This window comes from Salvelinus alpinus, chromosome 31, assembly GCF_045679555.1.
Source record: "Salvelinus alpinus chromosome 31, SLU_Salpinus.1, whole genome shotgun sequence".
Taxonomy (NCBI): Eukaryota; Metazoa; Chordata; class Actinopteri; order Salmoniformes; family Salmonidae; genus Salvelinus; species Salvelinus alpinus.
This window is the reverse complement of record NC_092116.1, coordinates 505,616-530,524: the sequence shown is the minus strand read 5'-3', so window position 1 is coordinate 530,524 and position 24,909 is coordinate 505,616. Positions and strand designations below refer to the sequence as shown.

The following is a 24,909-nucleotide window of genomic DNA, read 5'->3' as shown; positions in this document are numbered from 1 at the left end:
TATAGAGACCTGTTCCAAACGGACCCGAGGACAACTAGACCCGTTCCGTATAGAACTTGTCGGATCCAGACCTGGTACAATCCAATCCGAGTGAGGGAAGCAGCAGAAAAGTCATTTTTTTAAGCTACTTTATTAACTGTAGCTGATAAAGTGTGAGAGGAGGGAGAGAGAGGTGCAGCTCTAGCAGGCGGGGGAGGGGACGTACCGTGAGTGAGTGACCAACCAAGCCGACTCGCGCTGTAGTAGACTAATAGCTGCCATAGCTAGGAATTTATTATCAAATATGATTACATAGTACATGTCTTGACAGAATCATACCGGCGGAAGCTAGATAAACGACCTAACGTTAGCTAGCTAAGCCAATTGAGGCTGCAATGCATGCACTTTCTTATCCTACAAATAACAACAACTCCATTCACATATTAAGTAGCAGCCTACCTGTTGGCTCTTGGTCGTTGTAGCCTATCCTTCTCCTTTAACTTTTAATTCCGTCATTTTAGTTCCATCTTCCATTGATTTATATCTCCTAACTTTTGCCACACATGGAGGCTCTATGTCTATAGCCTGTTTGACTTATAGCTTGATGACTTATGATTGGTTAACATCAACAACAAGCTACACGCGCCACGCTCCACTCTCTTGAAAAGCAAGAGCATAAATTATAACATTTCTCTCTCTACTGCAGCAGTCGTGTTCAGATCTGTACGGGCCCTTCCGGACAAGTCAGTTAAAATTACACATACCCGAGACCCGTGACAATCATATCATATCAGATCCAACCAGACCTGTGACATTATTTAGAATTCTGGATCCGGACCCGCTTGGGTCCCGTATTGGGTCTAAGGTATTCGGGTACAGGTGGATCCGTGAAGACCTCTAATGTGAACTGACAAAAAAAAACATGCATATGGCCAAGGCTGAGTGAAGCTCAAATACAGTACACACTGTGTGTGTGTGTGTGTGTACTGTGATTTTAAAAAGCTTACATTACTGAGATAATGCTTACCTTTTGCCAACAACCAGGCATTGGTAGTCCGTCTGGGCCCTAGTAAGGGGAGAAGAAAGGGAAGAAATGACTAGTTAGTGTCACAAAATGGTGACAGAAACAAACATGCTTTTTTTGCTCAGAACTGATATTAGTTCACAAATGTTCGTTTGATGTTGTGACTCTAAGTCTCAGATTATGTGGTACAAGGTCTGTGAAGAAGTGTACCGACATATCTCCAGCACAAGCCCCATGTACAAAAACAGTGTTGTTATTTCAAGACTGGCTTCCCAAAAATATGATCATATCTGTGATGGAATGCAATCGGCATAAGACATATAACCAAGCGATGGAAGATATTTGATTGACAGATACAGGGCATTCAAGGGAGAGAGGAAATACAGTACACTACTTCACAGACATTGACAGACATGATAATATTACGTTTTTTGTTGTTGAGAATGGTACATAAATTTAACATATCACTTATGTTTTATTACATTACTTGTGTAATTTAGATGTTTCATGTTTAATTGTCTTGTCTTCAAACAAAATGTAATGGGAAAATGTAATGGCATGCTCACATTTGATAATATTTTAACACATTTCAATGAATTCTCAATCATGCAGTGACATTTTTCTCATCATGCAATGATATATGGTCCTCCCTTAGGTTTATATTTAGTACCTTTTTTAATTTTTTAATTTTAATTTTTAATTTTATCCCCTTTTCTCCCCAATTTTCGTGGTATCCAATCGCTAGTAATTACTATCTTGTCTCATCGCTACAACTCCCGTACGGGCTCGGGAGAGACGAAGGTCGAAAGCCATGCGTCCTCCGAAGCACAACCCAACCAAGCCGCACTGCTTCTTAACACAGCGCGCCTCCAACCCGGAAGCCAGCCGCACCAATGTGTCGGAGGCAACACCGTGCACCTGGCCCCCTCGGTTAGCGCGCACTGCGCCCGGCCCGCCACAGGAGTCGCTGGAGCGCGATGAGACAAGGATATCCCTACCGGCCAAACCCTCCCTAACCCGGACGCCGCTATGCCCAATTGTGCGTCGCCCCACGGACCTCCCGGTCGCGGCCGGCTGCGATAGAGCCTGGGCGCGAACCCAGAGACTCTGGTGGCGCAGCTAGCACTGTGATGCAGTGCCCTTAGACCACTGCGCCACCCGGGAGGCCCTATTTAGTACATTTTATCAAAGTATCCAAAGTTATGATTAATCCATGTGCCATAGCGTACGGTCTATACTCCTAAAGATATGTGAAATTGTAAACATAGAGCAAACATATTAGTACTCATGAAGTGTCATTTGTTCTGTGATAAGAATAATATGTGGATGCATACCACTATACAATAACATACATCTAAACTAGCTTAATATACTCACTCAAAAAGGACCCTTGGCACAAAAGCAATCATCAGTTCTATGCATTACACAACATCCGTTAACGACATCTCAGAAATCACACAAGTTAACAACACTTCTCCCCGAAACCAAACAAGAATTACAAATTTGAGTTGGCATTGGAAAGGTCTGGGGCACTAACTGATTTCACATCTTCTCTCCTTGGTCATGGTGTGCCCAATTGGTACAAATACAGAAGGGGTAAGGGGGGTTAAAGGTAGGAGAGGTAAAGTCCATGTTGCCATTGCATGGAAACGCATCAATAAAGAAGAGAACAGAAGGAACTTTGATTATAGCTTGCCATGGTTAGAGTCTGTTTAGGAACTAGGGATGTTAAAGGAATTTGGAAGGGAAGTCCATTTAAGGAATGGTGTTTTTTTTATAGGAAAGCGTCCCTGTACACTTATTGAGAAAGTAGGGGAGGGGGATTCAGTTAGAGAATATCAAGGGATAATATCAACAGATCCACTGCTTGTGTGCTTTACATTTACGTACAGTGGCATTCAATTGCAGATTACAGTAGGTCTGTATCTGATAAATATGTAGCTAAGAAGGGCTGCTTGCAGTCAGACAGTTAGTCAGGAAGAAGTGTGTTTTGGTAGCCTTTAAGGAACTAAAATAGATAATAAATGTCTGAAAAACCTGGAGGTGATTTAGCATGTGAGCTGGTTGTATTTTGGAGTGGGAGTTGGTGGGGGTATGGATGGCTGGGTGGGTCCAATCCTCATGCTAAAGCCATGCATGGGTAAGGAAAGCAAAACGGTGGCTTCTCATTGGCCATTTGTCAGTGGCAAAGGTCAGTAGCATGCACGGGAGAGGTAAAGGAAAAGAGGAATACTGTACCAATTGGCACGGGGCATCCAGCCCATCCAGACCAGGTTGCCCCGGTTCTCCCTTTTCACCCTTAAAGCCCCGGAACCCCTGTTCATAAAGATGACCTGGGAGTGTTACTGGGAGAGATGTGGACGGAGCACCTCATGCATCCCCCCGCTAAGGGGATACGATTGAGGGGAAGAAGGAGCCACCCTGTGACCTACAGACACTAATAATGTACTCAGTGGAATATCTGGTCCTTTGCCCAGGTCATAGCACTTGCCAATAGGACTTCATGAGGGACAGAATCATTTTCTGTGATTTTAAGCTTTTTCTGGGCTTTTTCATGGCTGGTGGGTGCCAAGTTAGCCAGGGCGGCTCCTCCTTTTTGGGGGCCAACTGTCTTACGTCACTCTTAGCTTGGACATACCAATGGGCAGGGTGCATCTAATCCAGGGGCACCCTGTTCTCCTTTCTCCCCCTTAGGCCCCTTTTTCCCCTTCTTTCCCTTCTCCCCCTGTGGATACAATGATTTAGTCAGGTCAATCATTTTTCTGCTCAGAGATGAAGGATGAATATTCTCTGAGTCCAACGAGAATGACCATTTGTGTATTTTATTTTTTTCATTTGATTCACAATTTGGAAATCTCATATAACTAATCAAATTAGAAGATGAAACCTGAACTATATATCATCGTTTGCAGAATTTCACAAAGTACATTGTTGGCTAAACTGCATCTTTTACGAAATGTCATACCCTGGGTAGAGCAAGGCCCTTTTAAGCATCATTTAAGGATAGACCTCCTTAAAGATTAAACATTTCGTTGACACTTTATTCTACGTTACTGTTTCCACTGGTATTTACCTATTTATGTGGTAACATTTGGTACTTTCTGGAACTTAGAAATACCTAGTTCCAAATAGTGCCTAGCGGTGCTTGATTTGATAAATTCCAAATAAACCTAACCTAATAAACCTAATATATTATTAGATTATTATTGTGTCAGTACAATTTAACCATGTCAATTGTCATTATACCTGGTAATTTCTATACCATATAATAAAGTACTACAAAAGGAAGGGACAAAATATTAATTTACAGTGAGCTACAAAAGTATTGGGACAGTGACACATATGTTACTGTTTTGGCTCTGTGTATTAAAGTAGTCAAACATATAGTATTTGATCCCATATTCCTAGCACACAATCAAGCTTGTGACTCTACAAACTTGTTGGATGTATTTGCTGTTAGTTTTGGTTTTGTTTCAAATTATTTTGTGCCCAATAGAAATGAATGGTAAATGATGTATTGTGTCATTTTGAAGTCACTTTTATTGTAAATGAGAATAGAATATGTTTCTAAACACTTCTTCATTCATGTGGATGCTACAATGATTATGGATAATTCTGAATGAATCATGAATAATGATGAGTTACCGATGCATACAGTGCCTTGCAAAAGTATTCACCCCCTTGGCGTTTTTCCTATTTTGTTGCATTACAACCGGTAATTTAAATGGATTTTTATTTGGATTTCATGTGATGGACATACACAAAATAGTCCAAATTGGTGAAGTGAAATGAAAAAAATTACTTGTTTCAAAAACGTCAGAAGTCACATAATTAGTTAAATAATTTCCACCTGTGTGCAATATAAGTGTCACATGATCTGTCACATGATCTCAGTATATGTACACCTGTTCTGAAATGCCCCAGAGTCTGCAACACCACTAAACAAGGGGAACCACCAAGCAAGCGGCACCATGAAGACCAAGGAGCTCTCCAAACAGGTCAGGGACAGAGTTGTGGAGAAGTATAGATCAGGGTTGGGTTATAAAAAAATATCAGAAACGTTGAACATCACATGGAGCACCATTAAATCCATTATTAAAAAATGGAAATAATATGGCACCACAACAAACCTGCCAAGAGAGGGCCGCCCACCAAAACTCACAGACCAGGCAAGGAGGGCATTAATCAGAAAGGCAACAAAGAGACCAAAGATAACCCTGAAGGAGCTGCAAAGCTCCACAGCGGAGATTGGAGTAGCTGTCCATAGGATCACTTTAAGCCGTACATGCCACAGAGATGGGCTTTACGGAAGAGTGGTCAGAAAAAAGCCATTGCTTAAAGAAAAAAATAAGCAAACACGTTTGGTGTTCGCCAAAAGGCGTGTGGGAGACTCCCCAAACATATGGAAGAAGGTAATCTGGTCAGATGAGACAACAAAAATTGAGCTTTTTGGCCATCAAGGAAAATGCTATGTCTGGCGCAAACCCAACACCTCTCATCACCCCGAGAACAACAACATCATGGTGTGGGGATGTTTTTCATCGGCAGGGACAGGGAAACTGGTCAGAATTTAAGGAATGATGGATGGCGCTAAATACAGGGAAATTCTTGAAGGAAACCTGTTTCAGTCTTCCAGAGATTTGAGACTGGGATGGAGGTTCACCTTCCAGAAGAACAATGACCCTAAGCATACTGCAAAAGCAACACTCGAGTGGTTTAAGGGGAAACATTTAAATGTCTTGGAATGGCCTAGTCAAAGATTGCTGTACACCAGCAGGAACCCATACAACTTGAAGTAGCTGGAGCAGTTTTGCCTTGAAAAATGGGCAAAAATCCCAGTGACTAGATGTGCCAAGCTTATAGAGACATATTCCAAGAGACTTGCATCTGAAATTGCTGTAAAAGGTTGCTCTACAAAGTATTGACTTGGGGGGGGTGAATAATTATGCACGCTCAAATTCTGTTTTTTTGTCTTATTTCTTGTTTGTTTCACAATAAAACCTATTTTGCATCTTCAAAGTGGTAGGCATGTTGTGTAAATCAAATGATATAAACCCCCCCAAAATCTATTTTAATTCCAGGTTGTAAGGCAACTGTCACGCCCTGGCCATAGAGAGCGTTTATTCTCTATTTTGGTTAGGCCAGGGTGTGACTAGGGTGGGCATTCTAGTTTCTTTATTTCTATGTTTTCTGTTTCTATGTTTTAGCCAGGTATGGTTCTTAATTAATCAGGGACAGCTGTCTATCGTTGTCTCTGATTGGGAATCATACTTGGGCAGCCTGTTTTTCCACCTTAGTTGTGGGTAGTTGTCTGTGTTAGTGGCCTGTATAGCCGTAGTCAGCTTCATGGTCGTTTCTGTTGTTTCTTGTTTTTGTTGGCGACATTCTTAATAAAAGAAATGTACGCTCACCACGTTGCACCTTGGTCCGGTCATTTCCTAGACGATGTTCGTGACAGCAACAAAATAGGAAAAATGCCAAGGGGGGTGAATACTTTCGCAAGGCACTGTAAATCCAAAATACAAAACTTTTGACTACATTAATACACATAGAAGTGAATTTGTCCCAATGCTTTCGGTCCCCTAAAATGAAGGGACTATGTACAAAAAGTGCTGTAATTTCTAAACAGTTCCCCTGATATGGATGAAAAAATACCCTCAAATTAAATCTGACAGTCTGCACTTTAACCTCATAGTCATTGTATCATTTCATATCCAAAGTGCTGGAGTACAGAGCCAAAACAATCTAAAATGGGTCACTGTCCCAATACTTTTGTAGCTCACTGTATTTCTTCAAATGTTTCATGGAGCTCTCATTTGGACAGGTTCCTATTGCACGGTTTAAATAAGCCCTGAATAGATTAATCGACACAAGGACCACAGTTGCACAATGGTCCACAGTGGTCACAATTGTCATCTCAGAACATTAAGACACTGCAAATTAAGGGGGATATATTAAAAGTGAAGCTATTGCTTACATAGGGAGGGAGGGAAGACATACTGTAGTCAATGTTAGATAGGAGAGGTACCAGAACTAGGGACCAGGAATTTGGAAGTCCAGAATATTCCCCAGAATAGGAGGAGGGGGAACGGCGGGAAGGAGCAGAGGAGAGGAAAGAGCTGGTCACTTGGGACGTACAGTAGAAGGCACAAGGGAAGAGAAAGAGTAGCAGGGAAAACACCTTCAGATGCACAGAACACACCCCATTCCACCAACTAGAAATAGCAAATACTCTATCCCTTTTCACAGTCCAATGCAAAATTAAATAATCAGGGTTGAGGTCTGTTTAATTCCCACTGAGTCTATTCAGAAAGTACATTGACATTCAATTTGTTGATCAGAAGTATTTTCAGGAAGTATTTATGTATTGAATAAAATTGTTCTGAATTGATTTACAATGGAAAAAGCCTCAACCATGAATCATGGAGGTACCCATGTTGCCAAAAGACGTAGACTATATTAAACCGTAATATATATGGTTTCAGAATGCATTAGGTCTGAAGAAGCTTAATGAACATGGAAAATTGAAATTAAGTCATTCATATTTGCCAGAGAATGTGTGACAGCATTGAAGTGAAAAAATATAGGTCGCATTAGGCTAGGATTGTAGGCCAGGGATGGGAAACTCCAGTCCTTGGGGGCCTGATTGGTGTTACACGTTTACCCCAGCCCCAGCTAACACACCTGACTCCAATAATTAACTAATCATGGTCTTCAGTTTAGAAAAAGTGTGACACCAAGCAGGACTGGAGTTTTCCCTCCAGGCAAAATAAGTAATACAGTTTCATTGGGACACTAAAGCAGTATACTGACACAGACGGTCAATGATACAGGCTATTTAAAAAGACCAGGTCTACAAGCAGGGTCAACAACAGGCCAAAGAACACAACATGGGATGTTAGAAGGGTTATGCTCATGCATGGAAACTGCAGAAAACCAATAGAAAGATGATTTACAACTGCCTGTTGTCAATGGACGGCCTCTCAATTCACTTTTAGTCTAATTTGCTATCATGTTCAGCTTCTTATTACGTGAATGTAAGTGTTTACAGAAAAAGTAAAGACCCATTATTTTAATCTTTGGAGGCTTCAAAATGTGATTTGATTGAAATGATTTTGATAAATGAAATGACAAATTATTCAATGGTGAATAACAATAGTTGACATCTGAGAGAATTGAGAATGGAATTTAGAGTTAAAGGGAAATGTCAGAATTTTTTAACTTCATATTCATTCTCCAGAATCCCCCCAACATCAACAAATGTGAAAATAATGAATTTCTACATTTTGTAGTCAAAAAGACAGAGGAAGATAGTTGTTTCCAATGACATCATCAACCAATTAGTAGACAATTAGTAGGCAATTAGTAGACAATGCCTACTCATAATTGATTCAAATCACATGATGCACACCGATGATGTCATTGGAAACACTTATCTTCCCTCTTTTTTCAAACAAAACATAGAAACGTGCCATTTTCAAATGCAGTATGTTGATGTTGGGGTGGTGCTGGAGATGATAAATATGAAGCTCAAAATTGAAATGCCCCTTTAATTTGACTTTAATCTAATAGTGGAGGTGCATAAAGATGGACCTGTGCACTTATGCCTCATCTCTGTATTGTACATTGCTCTCCTTTACTCTTTTTTTGTGTGTCGTCATTAGCTAAGTATACATGAATCAAATTTGAGCTCCAAGATGCCGGCAATTTGAGAAACCGAAAAAGTATATTGTGCTTATTTATTGGCGCGTTGAACCATGTCGCGTGCCATAGTTTATAAACTAAGTGGACAGTGGTAAAACAATAACATCATATCTGAATTCTGACATCTTTATGCACCTTTGCCATATGACCCTCATAATGACTCATACAAATGCTCATACAATTTGTACAGCACATTAGCACTATGAAAGCATCCCGAGACCCATTGAATTATGTCATCAATAACCCAATGAATTTCACTACAGCTATGTCAAATACCATACCACTCCTTCCACATTGTCATAACAACTGTCATATGTCCACTCCGCTCAATTAAAGTGATATTCAATTTTCAAAAGATACTCATTGGTGAATCCACTTTGTAAAGAAAAGGCTTAGTTCCTTTCCTTCATTGTCCATTGACACCAGTTCTTCTACGTAAAATTATGGGGGTGTCATTCATTCCCCAAGGTAGCATATCTAGATCTACCTTTTCTCCTCTTTCCCCCGGGTCGCCTTTCTCTCCCCTTAAGCCTGGCAACCCCTGCAAAATACAACTAGTTCAGTACTGGTGCCCTGGGGAGTGAATCTGATAAGCCTGATCTAGGAACAGTGTAGATAGAACATCCAAGGAGGGTCACTTCTCTCTCTGACAATGTTACAACCCTAGAAAGGCGAGAAGATGAACAGAGAGTAGGAGGAAGAGAGAGAGACAATAAAAGAGATACAAAAAGAACACAAGGGAATGTGCATTATGGAGGAAATGAAGGTACTCAGTGAGAAAGACAGACTAGTGCTGTCATTTTGACAGCCTTATACATCCAGTATATTTGCAGAATGTACTTTGATACAGAGTGTACATTCACGATGAAATGAAATGACTCCTCTTCAAGAACACATTAAGAAATAACAGCATGCAATATAGGATACAGATATCACAGGTCTGACAGGGACAGACAGAACTGCCTCACTCACATCAAGGCCAGGTGTTCCAGCCGCTCCCTGAAAGTAAACACAGGATAACCTAAGAGCCTTTTTAGATACTGTACTACATGTTTTAAGCTAGTTACGAACTTGTAAGACTGATATAAGATTGTGTTTGTTATTAGAACTGTTTTGTGTGTTGGCTGGGGTTTTGTTTTTATCAGAGCACACTTACAGGAAGTCCATAAGGTCCCCTTGGCCCGAGTTCACCTGCAGCTCCTCTCTCACCCTGACACAAGCACAAATAGGCATCACAGTTTCACAACACAGGCAACCTTTCTTATATCATATCATTTATCACACACTTACTCTGTCCCCCTTTGGCCCGGCTGGACCGGAGGGACCAACAGGCCCGTCCATACCCTGTGGAGAGGTGGACACAATCGTAAGCAATACCCTCAGGTAAGAAAACACTTTGGTCAGACTACATTCCCATATACTGTACCATAATGTTGACATGGTCCACCCTAACCTTTCCTCATGGAAAAGTGTGTGTGGGGGGGAGGGGGTCGTCATGAAACTCACCCTAATTCCAGGCTTGCTGTCCAAGCCGGAGGCTCCCTTTGCCGTTATGGATGTATGAGTGACATGAACAAGGCGGAATTAATACAAGATGAACAGTGAAAAGAACACTTATTGTTTAAGGTTGTTATTGGGACAGGGGGGAAAACAAAACAGTGTTTACCCTATATTAATTTAGCAGTGGCGGGTCACCACTCGTTTTCAGTGTAAACTTAAACGACTAAAACCAGATACTAAAACCACAAAAAATCTGTACATGCACACATACAGTTGAAGTCAGACGTTTACATACACTTAGGTTGGAGTCATTAAAAACTTGTTTTTCAACCACTCCACAAATTTCTTGTTAACAAACTATAGTTTTGGCAAGTCGGTTAGGACATCTACTTTGTGCATGACACAAGTCATTTTTCAAACAATTGTTTACAGACAGATTATTTCACTTATAATTCACTGTATCACAATTCCAGTGGGTGAGAAGCTAAGTTGACTGTGCCTTTAAACATCTTGGAAAATTCAAGAAAATTATGTCATGGCTTTAGAAGCTTCTAAAAGGTTAATTGACTCGAATGATAGACATCATTTGAGTCAATTGGAGATGTACCTGTGGATGTATTTCAAGGCCTACCTTCAAACTCAGTGCCTCTTTGCTTGACATCATGGGAAAATCCAAAGAAATCAGCCAAGACCTCAGAATTTTTTCCCCCAAACGCCTGAAGGTACCACATTCATCTGTACAAACAATAGTACGCAAGTATAAACACCATGGGACCATGCGGCCGTCATACCGCTCCTAGAGATGAATGTACTTTAGTGCGAAAAGTGCAAATCATTCCCAGAACAACAACAAAGGACCTTGTGAAGATGCTGGAGGAAACCGGTAAAAAACTATCTATATCCTATATCGACATAACCTGAAAGGCTGCTCAGCAAGGAAGAAGCCACTGCTCCAAAACTGCCATAAAAAAAGCCAGACTACGGTTTGCAACTGCACATGGGGACAAAGATCGTACCTTTTGGAGAAATGTCCTCTGGTCTGATGAAACACAAATAGAACTGTTTGACCATAATGACCATCGTTTATGTTTGGAGGAAAAAAGGGGATGCTTGCAAGCCAAAGAACACCATCCCAAAAGTGAAGCACGGGGGTGGCAGCATCATGTTGTGGGGGTGCTTTGCTGCAGGAGGGACTGGTGAACTTCACAAAATAGATGGCATCATGAGGTAGAAAATGATGTGGATATATTGAAGTAACATCTCAAGACATCAGTCAGGAAGTTAAAGCTTGGTCGCAAATGGGTCTTCCAAATGGACAATGACCCCAAGCAAAATGTGGCAAAATGGCTTAAGGACAACAAAGTCAAGATATTGGAGTGGCCATCACAAAGCCCTGACCTCAATCCCATAGAAAATTTGTCGGCAGAACTGAAAAAGCGTGTGCGAGCAAGGAGGCCTACAAACCTGACTCAGTTACACCAACTCTGTCAGGAGGAACGGGCCAAAATTCACCCAACTTATTGTGGGAAGCTTGTGGAAGGCTACCCAAAACGTTTGACCCAAGTTAAACAATTTAAAGGCAATGCTACCAAATACTAATTGAGTGTAAGTAAACTTCTGACCCACTGGGAATGTGATGAAAAAAATAAAAGCTGAAATTGTCACGACTTCCGCCGAAGTCGGCCCCTCTCCTTGTTCGGGCGGCATTCAGCGATCGACATCACCAGCTTTCTAGCCATCGCCGCTCCATTTTTCATATATCCATTTGTCTTGTCTTGTTTCCATACACACCTGGTTTTCATTTCCCCAATTAAGCTACTTGTATTTAACCCTCTGTTTCCCATCATGTTTTGTGTGTAATTGTATCATGTTGCTGTGGTGTCTTTTTACGCGCTTTACTTTTGTTAAGTTCTGTGTTTTTGAGCGCATTTTATTTATGTTGTGCTCTCGTTTTGGAACTTTAATAAAGTGCGCCTGTTTACATTACGCTACTCTCTGTAACGGCTGTCGTCGGAAGAAGGTGAAGACCAAAACGCAGCGTGGTAAGTGTTCGTCATGTTTAATCGAACTGAACACTAAAAAGCAAAAACAACAAATAGACAACCCAAACGGCTCCGTCAGGTGCAACACACACTAAACAGAAATTAAGCACCCACAACACAAAATGGGAAAACAGGCTACCTAAGTATGGTTCCCAATCAGAGACAACGATAGACAGCTGCCTCTGATTGGGAACCACACCAGGCCAAACACATAGAAAACCAACAACATAGAAAAAAGAACATAGACTGCCCACCCTAGTCACACCCTGGCCTAACCAAAATAGAGAATAAAAAACCTCTCTATAGCCAGGGCGTGACAGTACCCCCCCCAAAGGTGCGGACTCCGGCCGCAAAACCTGACTCTAAAGGGGAGGGTCCGGGTGGGCCTTCCTTACGGCGGCGGCTCGGGTGCGGGACGTGGACCCCGCTCCACCTCAGTCTTGGCCCACTTAGGTGGACCCTCGCAGCGGGCCCCGGACTGAAGACCCTCGTAGAGGGCACCACTGGACTGAGGGGCGCCTCTGGACTGAGGGGCGCCTCAGGACTGACGGGCGGCTCTGGCAACCCCGGGACTGACGGGCGGCTCTGGCAGCGCCGGACTGACGGGCGGCTCTGGCAGCTCCGGACTGACGGGCGGCTCTGGCAGCGCCGGACTGACGGGCGGATCTGGCAGCGCCGGACAGGCGGGCGGCTCTGGCAGCGCCGGACAGGCGGGCGGCTCTGGCAGCGCCGGACAGGCGGGCGGCTCTGGCAGCGCCGGACAGGCGGGCGGCTCTGGCAGCGCCGGACAGGCGGGCGACTCTGGCAGCGCCGGACAGGCGGGCGACTCTGGCAGCGCCGGACAGGCGGGAGACTCTGGCAGCGCCGGACAGGCGGGAGACTCTGGCAGCGCCGGACAGGCGGGAGACTCTGGCAGCGCCGGACAGGCGGGAGACTCTGGCAGCGCCGGACAGGCGGGAGACTCTGGCAGCGCCGGACAGGCGGGAGACTCTGGCAGCGCCGGACAGGCGGGAGACTCTGGCAGCGCCGGACAGGCGGGAGACTCTGGCAGCGCCGGACAGGCGGGAGACTCTGGCAGCGCCGGACAGGCGGGAGACTCTGGCAGCGCCGGACAGGCGGGAGACTCTGGCAGCGCCGGACAGGCGGGAGAACCTGGAGGGAGGAGACGGAGAGACAGCCTGGTGCGTGGGGCTGCCACAGGACCCACCAGGCTGGGGAGACCTACAGGAGGCCTGGTGTGTGGAGGAGGCACTGGATGGACCGGGCTGTGGGGGAGCACTGGAGCTCTGGTGCGCAGCCTTGGCACCACTCCTCCAGGCTGGATGATCACTTTAGCCCAGACCCTCCAGAGTGCAGGCACAGGTTGAACCGGGCTGTGGGGGAGCACTGGAGATCTGGTGCATACTACTCGCACCTCTCCCTTAGGCTCAATGCCCACATTCGCCCGGCACGGGCGGAGCGCAGGCATAGGACGCACTGCACCCTCCCAGCGCCCCGGGGAGACACAGCACGCAGAGCCGGCGCAGGATACCCTGGGCCAAAACGGCGTACCGGAGACCAGACACGCTGAGCCGGCACAACACGTCCTGGCTGGATGCCCACTCTCGCATGGCACTTGCGGGGGGCTGGCCTATAGCGCTCCGGGCTATGAGCGCGTACTGGCGACACCGTGCGCTTGACCGCATAACACGGTGCCTGACCAGTACTGCGCTTCTTCCGGTAAGCACGAGGAGTTGGCTCAGGTCTATCGCCTGACTCCGCCAATCTCCCCGTGTGGCCCCCAAACATTTTTGGGGGGGCTGCCTCTCGTGCCTGTCGCGCTGCCGTGCTAACTCCTCATATCGCCGCCGCTCAACTTTAGCTGCCTCCAGTTCTTCCTTGGGGGGGCGATATTCCCCAGCCTGTGCCCAGGGTCCCTTACCATCCAAAATCTCCTCCCATGTCCATGAGTCCAGATAACGCTGCTGCTCGATACCACGCTGCTTGGTCCTTGGTTGGTGGGTGATTCTGTAACGGCTGTCGTCGGAAGAAGGTGAAGACCAAAACGCAGCGTGGTAAGTGTTCATCATGTTTAATAGAAACTGAACACTAAAAAGCAAAAACAACAAAGTGACAACCGAAACAGCTCCGTCAGGTGCAACCCACACTAAACAGAAATTAATCACCCACAACACAAAATGGAAAACAGGCTACCTAGGTGTGGTTCCCAATCAGAGGCAGCTGTCTATCGTTGTCTCTGATTGGGAATAATACTTAGGTAGCCTGACAGCCGTTACACTCTCCTGCACCTGACTTCGCCTCTTTTACACACGCTGACAGAAATAAGTAATTCTCTCTACTATTATTCTGACATTTCACATTCTTAAAATAAAGTGGTGATCTTAACTGACCTAAGACAGGGAATTTTTATCAGGATTAAATGTCAGGCATTGTGAAAAACGTAGTTTAAATGTATTTGGCTAAGGTGTATGTAAACGTCTGACTTCAACTGTATAAAGTATGTAGAAAAGATAATGGAGCTATATATTTTTTTTAAACAAGATCATCTTTGAGAACTAACAACTACCTAAATTAAAACTAGACAGTCAAAGAGAATCTAAAAATAAAAAAAATGCATGATTTTGATTTTATTATGACGTTTGAGTCAATCAAATAGCATAAAAACACGGCATAAGCCATGGCAAAATGTGTAGAATTGCCTTAAATGAGGTTTAAAGCTGAATTCGTTTCTCAGCCCCATGACACAATGTGTAGAATTGCAGGAAATGTGCTTTAAAACAGCAAAATGTTGTCTCTGCTGCCAAGAGGAGAGCCTGTAAAATGTTTGGTGTGAGACTGCACGCTCCCCACCCCTACGCTAACTTTGCCACCACTGGTGAAAGAAATCCTAGGGGAAACACTGCAGGGAGGTTGAAGTGCTGTTGGCACAAGCAGGCGAAGGAGAGAGAAAGACAAACGCAGGAGAAGACAGACAGACAGATACAGACACAAAAGAGACACAAATAAATATATGCTGTGCAGGAATGCACACAAAGAGCAGGAATTAGACCAGGGGCTGAAAGCAGAGGAGAGGGTTTTGGGGTGGAAAATGGAGGACAGGGTTGTGGTGGTGAGATGATTTCTCAGGATGGACTGAGTGTTGTACTTACGGGGAGGCCCAGAGGTCCTCTGTCCCCCTTGTGCCCTGACTCCCCGCGTACTCCCTTCAGACCATGATTCCCAGCCTCCCCCTAAATACAAGAGGAGTGGCAGAGGTAGACTTAGGAGCAGGGGATGAGCAATATGTGGATGGACAGAATTCAGTAGACACATACTGCTGCAAGCTCCATTTCCCTAGATCCTGGTCCTGGATAACTATAAGGTGTGCATGCTTTTGTCCCAGCTCAGTATTCGACACCCCTAATTCAACTAATCAACTGCTCATCAACTGCTCAAACCTTTGATTAGCTGAATCAGCACATTTGTACTGGGCTAGAGAGCTACCTACCGCCTCAGAGTCACATTCATTAATAGCTCTATTAATGTCCCAAATATAATTTTCTCCAGCCAAATTGTCCTGGCAGAATTACATAAAACATTTGGTAGTAGAGAGAATTGGGATTGGGCCAAACTATTCTATCACAGCCCAGATTTCTGTGCAGGACATTGGAATTTGCAGCATGGTATACAGTTTGCCAGTACCTAACAAGGAAAGGTATAATAAGGTATTACATGTATCTAATGGTTACACTATTAACATTTGAATGTGTTTTGCATGCATTTTATAAAAGCAAAAGCAAGCTGTCTTATCTGCAAAATTGCAAAAGCTATTTTCTTATCTGGATTTACCTTTAGTCCAGGGAAGCCATGGGGTCCCTGAAAAACAGAATCAAGAAAATGCATGTGTTTTGATTAGTTGTATCAATTCATTTGACCTGACGACATTTTGACATGGAATTAATGTAATTTCCTACTAAATAGCAGTTTCAGGAATATGCATTAGGAGCAAGCTATGAGCGTTCACTTCAGAAGAAGCTACGGTTGTGAAACTCAATACATTATCTTATTAGTGATAAACGTTTACTGTACCTCTGTTGTTTGATCTAAGTAGGTTTATGTGGGCATTGTTGTGAAATAACACTGGGAAGATAACTAGCCCTATATCGCTGAGTGAACATGCAGATAATGGGAAAAGCAGATTTACATAAGTAAAAGTGGATTGCTGACTCATAGTATTTCAGGTGCAAGAATCCCTTAACACTCCAGATAGGACAAGTCCTGACCATAAATAAAATCATGAAATGTGACTACTTGGCTTTGGATAGTAGTTATCGGGCCAGTTACCCAGACACATATTAAGCCTAGTCCCTGACTAATAAGCATTCTCAATGGATATTTTTAGCCCAGGACTAGGCTTAATCTGTGTCTGGGAAGAAACCTCAAATAGGACAAGTTTGTTTGACAATCAGAACACATACATTTTTGCCAACTGCTTATGATAAATAAAACCATAAAATCATATAATTTTCTTACTTGACTTTTGTCTATGCCCAAAGATGAAAGGTACTGCAGTGTGCAAAATATTTCTCAGCATAATTTGAGACACTCAAATTTTGGCCCCAAATGTATTTACATCCCTGTTAGTGAGCATTTTTCATTTGCCAAGATAATCTATCTACCTGACAGATGTGGCATATCAAGAAGCTGATGAAACAGCATGATCATTACACAGGTGCACCTTGTGCTGTCGACAATAAAACGTCACTCAAAAATTTGCAGTTTTGCCACACAACACAATGCCCAGGACTTTCACATCCGGCTTCTTCAACAACCTGTCAGAAACCGTCTCATATACGTGCTCATCGTCCTCACCAGGGTTTTGAACTGACTGCAGGTTGGCGTCGTAACTGACTTCAGTGGGCAAATGCTCACCTTCGATGACCACTGGCACGCTGGATTAGTCTGCTCTTCAAGGATTCATTCTGGTTTCAACTACAGTGCCTTTGGAAAGTATTCAGACCCCTTGACTCTTTCCACATTTTGTTAGGTTACAGCCTGTTTTTTTCTCTCATCAATCTACACACAATACCTCATAATGACGAAGCAAAAACATTTTTTATACATTTTTGCTGATATATATACACCGCTCAAAAAAATAAAGGGAACACTAAAATAACACATCCTAGATCTGAATGAATGAAATATTCTTATTAAATACAGTTGAATGTGCTGACAACAAAATCACACTGGATGGAGGTCTGGATTTGGAGTCACACTCAAAATTAAAGTGGAAAACCACACTACAGGCTGATCCAACTTTGATGTAATGTCCTTAAAACAAGTCAAAATGAGGCTCAGTAGTGTGTGTGGTCTCCACGTGCCTGTATGACCTCCCTACAACGCCTGGGCATGCTCCTGATGAGGTGGCGGATGGTCTCCTGAGGGATCTCCTCCCAGACCTGGACTAAAGCATCCGCCAACTCCTGGACAGTCTGTGGTGCAATGTGGCGTTGGTGGATGGAGCAAGACATGATGTCCCAGATGTGCTCAATTGGATTCAGGTCTGGGGAACGGGCGGGCCAGTCCATAGCATCAATGCCTTCCTCTTGCAGGAACTGCTGACACACTCCAGCCACATGAGGTCTAGCATTGTCTTGCATTAGGAGGAACCCAGGGCCAACCGCACCAGCATATGGTCTCACAAGGGGTCTGAGGATCTCATCTCGGTACCTAATGGCAGTCAGGCTACCTCTGGCGAGCACATGGAGGGCTGTGTGGCCCCCCAAAGAAATGCCACCCCACACCATGACTGACCCACCGCCAAACCGGTCATGCTGGAGGATGTTGCAGGCAGCAGAACGTTCTCCACGGCGTCTCCAGACTCTGTCACGTCTGTCACGTGCTCAGTGTGAACCTGCTTTCATCTGTGAAGAACACAGGGCGCCAGTGGCGAATTTGCCAATCTTGGTGTTCTCTGGCAAATGCCAAAAGTCCTGCACGGTGTTGGGCTGTAAGCACAACCCCCACCTGTGGATGTCGGGCCCTCATACCACCCTCATGGAGTCTGTTTCTGACCGTTTGAGCAGACACATGCACATTTGTGGCCTGCTGGAGGTCATTTTGCAGTGCTCTGGCAGTGCTCCGCCTGCTCCTCCTTGCACAAAGGCGGAGGTAGCGGTCCTGCTGCTGGATTGTTGCCCTCCTACGGCCTCCTCCACATCTCCTGATGTACTGGCCTGTCTCCTGGTAGCTCCTCCATGCTCTGGACACTACGCTGACAGACACAGCAAACCTTCTTGCCACAGCTCGCATTGATGTGCCATCCTGGATGAGCTGCACTACCTGAGCCACTTGTGTGGGTTGTAGACTCCGTCTCATGCTACCACTAGAGTGAAAGCACCGCCAGCATTCAAAAGTGACCAAAACATCAGCCAGGAAGCATAGGAACTGAGAAGTGGTCTGTGGTCACCACCTGCAGAACCACTCCTTTATTGGGGGTGTCTTGCTAATTGCCTATAATTTCCACCTGTTGTCTATTCCATTTGCACAACAGCATGTGAAATTTATTGTCAATCAGTGTTGCTTCCTAAGTGGACAGTTTGATTTCACAGAAGTGTGATTGACTTGGAGTTACATTGTGTTGTTTAAGTGTTCCCTTTATTTTTTTGAGCAGTGTATATATATTTTTTACAAAAACTGAAATATCACATTTACAAACAGTTAAAGTCAGAAGTTTACATACATTTATGTTGGAGTCATTAAAAACTTGTTTTTCAACCACTCCACAAATTTCTTGTTAACAAACTATAGTTTTGGCAAGTCAGTGAGGACATTTCTCTTTGTGCATGACACAAGTAATTTTTCACACAATTGTTTACAGACAGATTATTTGACTTATAATTCACTGTATCACAATTCAAGTGGGTGAGAATCTTACATATACTAAGTTGACTGTGCCTTTAAACAGCTTGAAAAATTCCAGAAAATTATGTCATGGCTTTAGAAGCTTCTGATAGGCCGATTGACATCATTTGAGTCAATTGGAGGTGTACCTGTGGATGTATTTCAAGGCCTACCTTCAAACTCAGTGCCTCTTTGCTTGACATCATGGGGAAATCCAAAGAAATCGGCCAAGACCTCAGAAAAAAAATTGTAGACCTCCACAAGTCTGGTTCATCCTTGGGAGCAATTTCCAAACGCCTGAAGGTACCACGTTCATCTGTACAAACAATAGTACGCAAGTATAAACACCATGGGACCACGCAGGCGCCATACCGCTCAGAAAGGAGACACGTTCTGTCTCCTTGAGATGATCGTACTTTGATGCAAAAAGTGGAAATCAATCCCAGAACAACAGCAAAGGACCTTGTGAAGATGCTGGAGGAAACAGGTACAAAAGTATCTATATCCACAGTCCTATATCGACATAACCTGAAAGGCTGCTCAGCAAGGAAGAAGCCACTGCCCCGAAACCGCCATAAAAAAGCCTGACTACGGTTTGCAACTGCACATGGGGACAAAGATCGTAACTTTTGGAGAAATGTCCTCTGGTCTGATGAAACAAAAATAGAACTGTTTGGCCATAATGACCATCGTTATGTTTGGAGGAAAAAGGGGGAGGCTTGCAGGCCGAGGAACACCATCCCAAAAGTGAAGCACGGGGGTGGCAGCATCATGTTGTGGGGGTGCTTTGCTGCAGGAGGGACTGGTGCACTTCACAAAATAAATAGCATCATGAGGCAGAAAATTATGTGGATATATTGAAGCAACATCTCAAGACATCAGTCAGGAAGTTAAAGCTTGGTCGGAAATGGGTCTTCCAAATGGACAATGACCCCAAGCATACTTCCAAAGTTGTGGCAAAATGGCTTAAGGACAACAAAGTCAAGGTATTGGAGTGGCCATCACAAAGCCCTGACCTCAATCCCATAGAAAATTTGCAAACAGAACTAAAAAAGCGTGTGCGAGCAAGGAGTCCTACAAACCTGACTCAGTTATACCAATTCTGTCAGGAGGAATGGGCCAAAATTCACCCAACTTATTGTGGGAAGCTTGTGGAATGCTACCCGAAACGTTTGACCGAAGTTAAACAATTTAAAGGCAATGCTACCAAATACTAATTGAGTGTATGTAGACTTCTGACCCACTGGGAATGTGACAAAATAAATAAAAGCTGAATTAAATAATTCTCTCTACTACCTTTCTGACATTTCACATTCTTAAAATAAAGTGGTAATCCTAACTGACCTAAGACAGGGAAGTTTTACTATGATTAAATGTTCGGAATTGTGAAAAACTGAGTTTAAATGTATTTGGCTAAGGTGTATGTAAACTTCCGACTTCAACTGTAAGTACTCAGACCCTTTCCGCAGTACTTTGTTGAAGCACCTTTGTTAGCGATTACAGCCTTGCTTCTTCTTGGGTATGATGCCACAAGCTTGGCACACGTGTATTTGAGGAGTTTCTCCCATTCTTCTCTGCAGATCCTCTCAAGCTCTGTCAGGTTGGATGGTGAGCGGTGATTTTCAATTCTCTCCAGAGATGTTCGATCGGGTTCATGTCCGGGCTCTGGCTGGGCCACACAAGGACACAGCATGATGCTGCCACCACCATGCTTCACCGTAGGGATGGTGCCAGGTTTCCTCCAGACGTGACACTTGCCAATCAGGCCAAAGAGTTCAATCTTGGTTTCATCAGACCAGAGAATCTTGTTTCTCATGGTCTGAGAGTCTTTAGGTGCTTTTTGGCAAACTCCAAGCGGGCTGTCATGTGCCTTTTACTGAAGAGTGGCTTCCATCTGGCCACTCTACCATAAAGGCCTAATTAATGAAGTGCTGCAGAGATGGTTGTCCTTTTGGAAGTTTCTCCCATCTCCACAGAGGAACTCTCCTCCCTGACCAAGGCCCTTGTCCCCCGATTGCTCAGTTTGGCCGGCTGGCCAGCTCTAGGAAGAGTCTTGGTGGTTCCAAACTTCTTCCATTTAAGAATGGGACCTTTCCAAATCATGTCCAATCAATTGAATTTACCATAGGTGGACACCAATCAATTTGTAGAAAAATCTCAAGGATGATCAATAGAAACAGGATGCACCTGAGCTCAATTTCGAGTCTCATAGCAAAGGGTCTGAATAGTTATGTAAATAAGGTATCTGTTTTTTGTTTTTAATACATTTGGAAAAAATTCTGAAAACCTGTTTTGCTTTGTCATTATGGGGTATATGGTGACAACGAACACAATTGCATTTTAGCAATGGCAATTTGAATGCACGGAGATACCGTGCTGAGATCCTGAGATCCATTGTCGTGCCATTCATCTGGCGCCATTGCCTCATGTTTCAGCATGATAATGCACGACCCCATGTTGGAAGGATCTGTACACAATTCCTGGAAAATGAACATTTCCCAGTTCTTCCATGGCCTGCATACTAACCAGACATGTCTCCCATTGAGCATGTTTGGATGCTCTGGATCGACGTTTACAACAGCTTGTTCCAGTTCCCCCCAATATCCCACAACTTCGCACAACCATTGAAGAGGTGTCACGCCCTGACCTTAGAGAGCCTTTTTATTTCCCTATTTGGTTAGGTCAGGGTGTGATTTGGGTGGGCATTCTATGTTTTCTATTTCTTTGTTTTTGGCCGAGTGTGGTTCCCAATCAGAGGCAGCTGTCTATCGTTGTCTCTGAATGGGAATCATACTTAGGCAGCCTTTTCCCACCTAATTTTGTGTGTAATTATTATTTTCTGTGTGTGTTTGTGTGCGCCACGGTTGCGTCACGTTTGGTTTCTGTTTACCTGTTTTTTTGTGATGGTTTCACTTTATTAAAGATGTGGAATTACAAGCACGCTGCGCCTTGGCTCATCTATGACAGGGAGTTTGAAGACAGTGGTCGTGACAATAGGAGTGGGACAACATTCCACAGGCCACAATCAATCAATCAAGGCCTGATCAATTCTATGCGAAGGAGATGTTTCGCGCTGCATGAGGCAAATGGTGGCACACACCAACTGGTTTTCTGATCCACGCCCCTACTTTAAAAAATATATATCTCTGACCAACAGATGCCTATCTGTATACCCAGTCATGTGACTCTTTGAAATTGTCATGTAAGTCATGTAAAATCAGTGAAATTCTTGCATGTTGCGTTTATATTTTTGTTCAGTGTATTTTGAGTGGGTGCCTCTGAGTAATGAGTGGTCATCTACGGGAATCAACCAGACAGTGGGAAGGCATGATACAACAGTGTACTGTCAGGACTTCCGCCGAAATCGGTCCCTCTCCTTGTTCGGGCGGCGTTCGATGTCACCGGTCTTCTAGCCATCGCTGATGCACCTTTCATTTTCCATTGATTTTGTGTTTGTTTTCTACAAACCTGGTTTTCATTCCCCAATTACATGTTCATGTATTTAACCCTCTGTTTTCCCCATGTTTTTGCGCGTGATTGTTTCTATGTTCATTTCGGTACATGATGGCTGGTTTCTCGATGGGTGCTGTTTTCACCCGGGCGTAATATTTACCGTTTTGTTATTGGTCAAGTTTATTTGTTACCTTGTGCCTTTATTTTTGAGTAAAGTACGTTGCTCACTAATTTTGCTCTCCTGCGCCTGACTTCATGCACCAGCTACACTCACCTTCTGACATGTACAGCTTTAAGAAAAGGGTGGTACCATATTGTCTCTTTGAACTATGACACATATTGCATGAACAATAACATCAACATGAACAATAACTTCAGGGTCTTGTTATTTCATCTACATGACACATTATAACAGCTTAGACTGAAACGCCATGACACTGAATCCAAAATTCACTGGCAATCTAAAATCTGACTGGCTGTCTGGCTTGCACTTACATTTCCTTGTATGGTAATATGCCTCTTGGCCACTGCATAGACCAGCCAGAGATGCATTTTAGTTGTTTACCACTCAGGAAAAAAAGTGCTCTCTAGAACCTTCGAAGGTTCTTTTGGCTGTCCCATTTTGAAGAACCCTTTTTGATTCCCTGTAAGAACGCTTTTGGGTTCCATGTAAAACCCTTTCCACAGAGGACTCTACATGGAACCCAAAAGAGTTCTACCTGGAACCAAAAAGGGATCTACCTTGAACCAAAATGGGTTCCCCTATGGGGACCGAAGAACCCTTTTGGAACCCTTTTTTTCTAAGAGTGTAGTGGATATTCTAGGGTAGGGGTTGCAGCTCTGGTTCTCGAGGGTGTCACACTTTTACTCCAACCGAACATTAACACACCTGATTCAAATAATCAACTAATAGTCTTCACTTTAGACCACAATTACAATTTGTTTAATAAGATGTGTGTGTGACACAAATACGGCCCTTGAGGACTGGAACTGCCCAACCTTGATTTAGGGGGACAACTCACCATGGGGCCTGGGAGTCCATGGGGCCCAGGTGCTCCAGGTTGGCCAACAATCTGCATGTGAGAGGGAGACAATCCGATCAGGTTGAACCAATATTACTCAAATGGTTACATAATCACCATTATATCGCTTTTGTCATCATATAGCACAGTAAGATCATACACTGACCGTTTCAGGTCTATGAAGTGAGAAAACCTAAGTGTGAAGGAACTTCCCTGATGCTTTATTGGTATCTTGAATAAATGCATTGCCATATGTAGATGTAATACATTTGTATGACCGTTTTGAGTTAACTTACTGAGGGCCCTTCAGGACCAGGCAGACCAGAATCACCCTTATCTCCTTTCAATCCATTGACGCCCTAAAGAAACAGAACATTCATTATGACGTTCTAAAGAATGCTGCTCAAAGTGTTCAAGACTTAATAAATCAAGTCAGCATGTCTTATCTGTAAATGCTGTCCTACAAAAGGAAGTTATAGTGGTTACTGTCAACACTGAAGCTATTTGCTATCACTTATTGGTGTCAGGAATAATTTCATATGTGTTAAGGTTAGTCGATAGACTCTTACTGGTGAACCAGATAAGCCAACAGTTCCTTTATCTCCAGATGTGCCAGGGATTCCCATGTCTCCTTTGGAACCTTTGAAACCCTGGGCAGAGGTAGAGTAATCAGAATGACAATCAAAATGGGAAAATGTATTGCAGGGGTGTCAAACTAAATTCCTGGAGGGCTGTGTCTTCCTCCCTCATATTTGATTAATGATTAGTTAGGAACTCCAATGTAAAATATCATTTATCGCCCTCCAGGTTCCCTTGGAGAGTTCATCAATGAGCTTGACGCCCTGATAAGTTCCTTTCCTGAGGATGGCTCACCTCTCACAGTTCTGGGTGACTTTAACCTCCCCACGTCTACCTTTGACTCATTCCTCTCTGCCTCCTTCTTTCCACTCCTCTCCTCTTTTGACCTCACCCTCTCACCTTCCCCCCCTACTCACAAGGCAGGCAATACGCTTGACCTCATCTTTACTAGATGCTGTTCTTCCACTAATCTCATTGCAACTCCCCTCCAAGTCTCCGACCACTACCTTGTATCCTTTTCCCTCTCGCTCTCATCCAACACTTCCCACACTGCCCCTACTCGGATGGTATCGCGCCGTCCCAACCTTCGCTCTCTCTCCCCCGCTACTCTCTCCTCTTCCATCCTATCATCTCTTCCCTCTGCTCAAACCTTCTCCAACCTATCTCCTGATTCTGCCTCCTCAACCCTCCTCTCCTCCCTTTCTGCATCCTTTGACTCTCTATG

The 24,909-nt window shown here is 43.9% G+C and overlaps 1 protein-coding gene across 1 annotated transcript in view; it reads right to left on the bottom strand.

Annotated features, from left to right (window-relative positions):
- LOC139561875 (collagen alpha-1(XXV) chain-like) overlaps positions 1–24,909 on the bottom strand; it is a 136,609-nt gene that overhangs the window by 4,511 nt on the left and 107,189 nt on the right. Inside the window, exons 21-33 of the mRNA XM_071379247.1 lie at positions 24,176–24,256; positions 23,903–23,965; positions 23,607–23,657; positions 16,078–16,104; positions 15,399–15,479; positions 10,214–10,249; positions 9,998–10,051; positions 9,864–9,917; positions 9,680–9,706; positions 9,195–9,248; positions 3,642–3,728; positions 3,242–3,319; positions 1,007–1,045 (exon numbers count right to left, since the gene is read on the bottom strand). Coding sequence (XP_071235348.1) covers positions 1,007–1,045; positions 3,242–3,319; positions 3,642–3,728; positions 9,195–9,248; positions 9,680–9,706; positions 9,864–9,917; positions 9,998–10,051; positions 10,214–10,249; positions 15,399–15,479; positions 16,078–16,104; positions 23,607–23,657; positions 23,903–23,965; positions 24,176–24,256 — 732 coding nt within the window. The remainder of the gene's footprint in view (positions 1–1,006; positions 1,046–3,241; positions 3,320–3,641; positions 3,729–9,194; positions 9,249–9,679; positions 9,707–9,863; positions 9,918–9,997; positions 10,052–10,213; positions 10,250–15,398; positions 15,480–16,077; positions 16,105–23,606; positions 23,658–23,902; positions 23,966–24,175; positions 24,257–24,909) is intronic.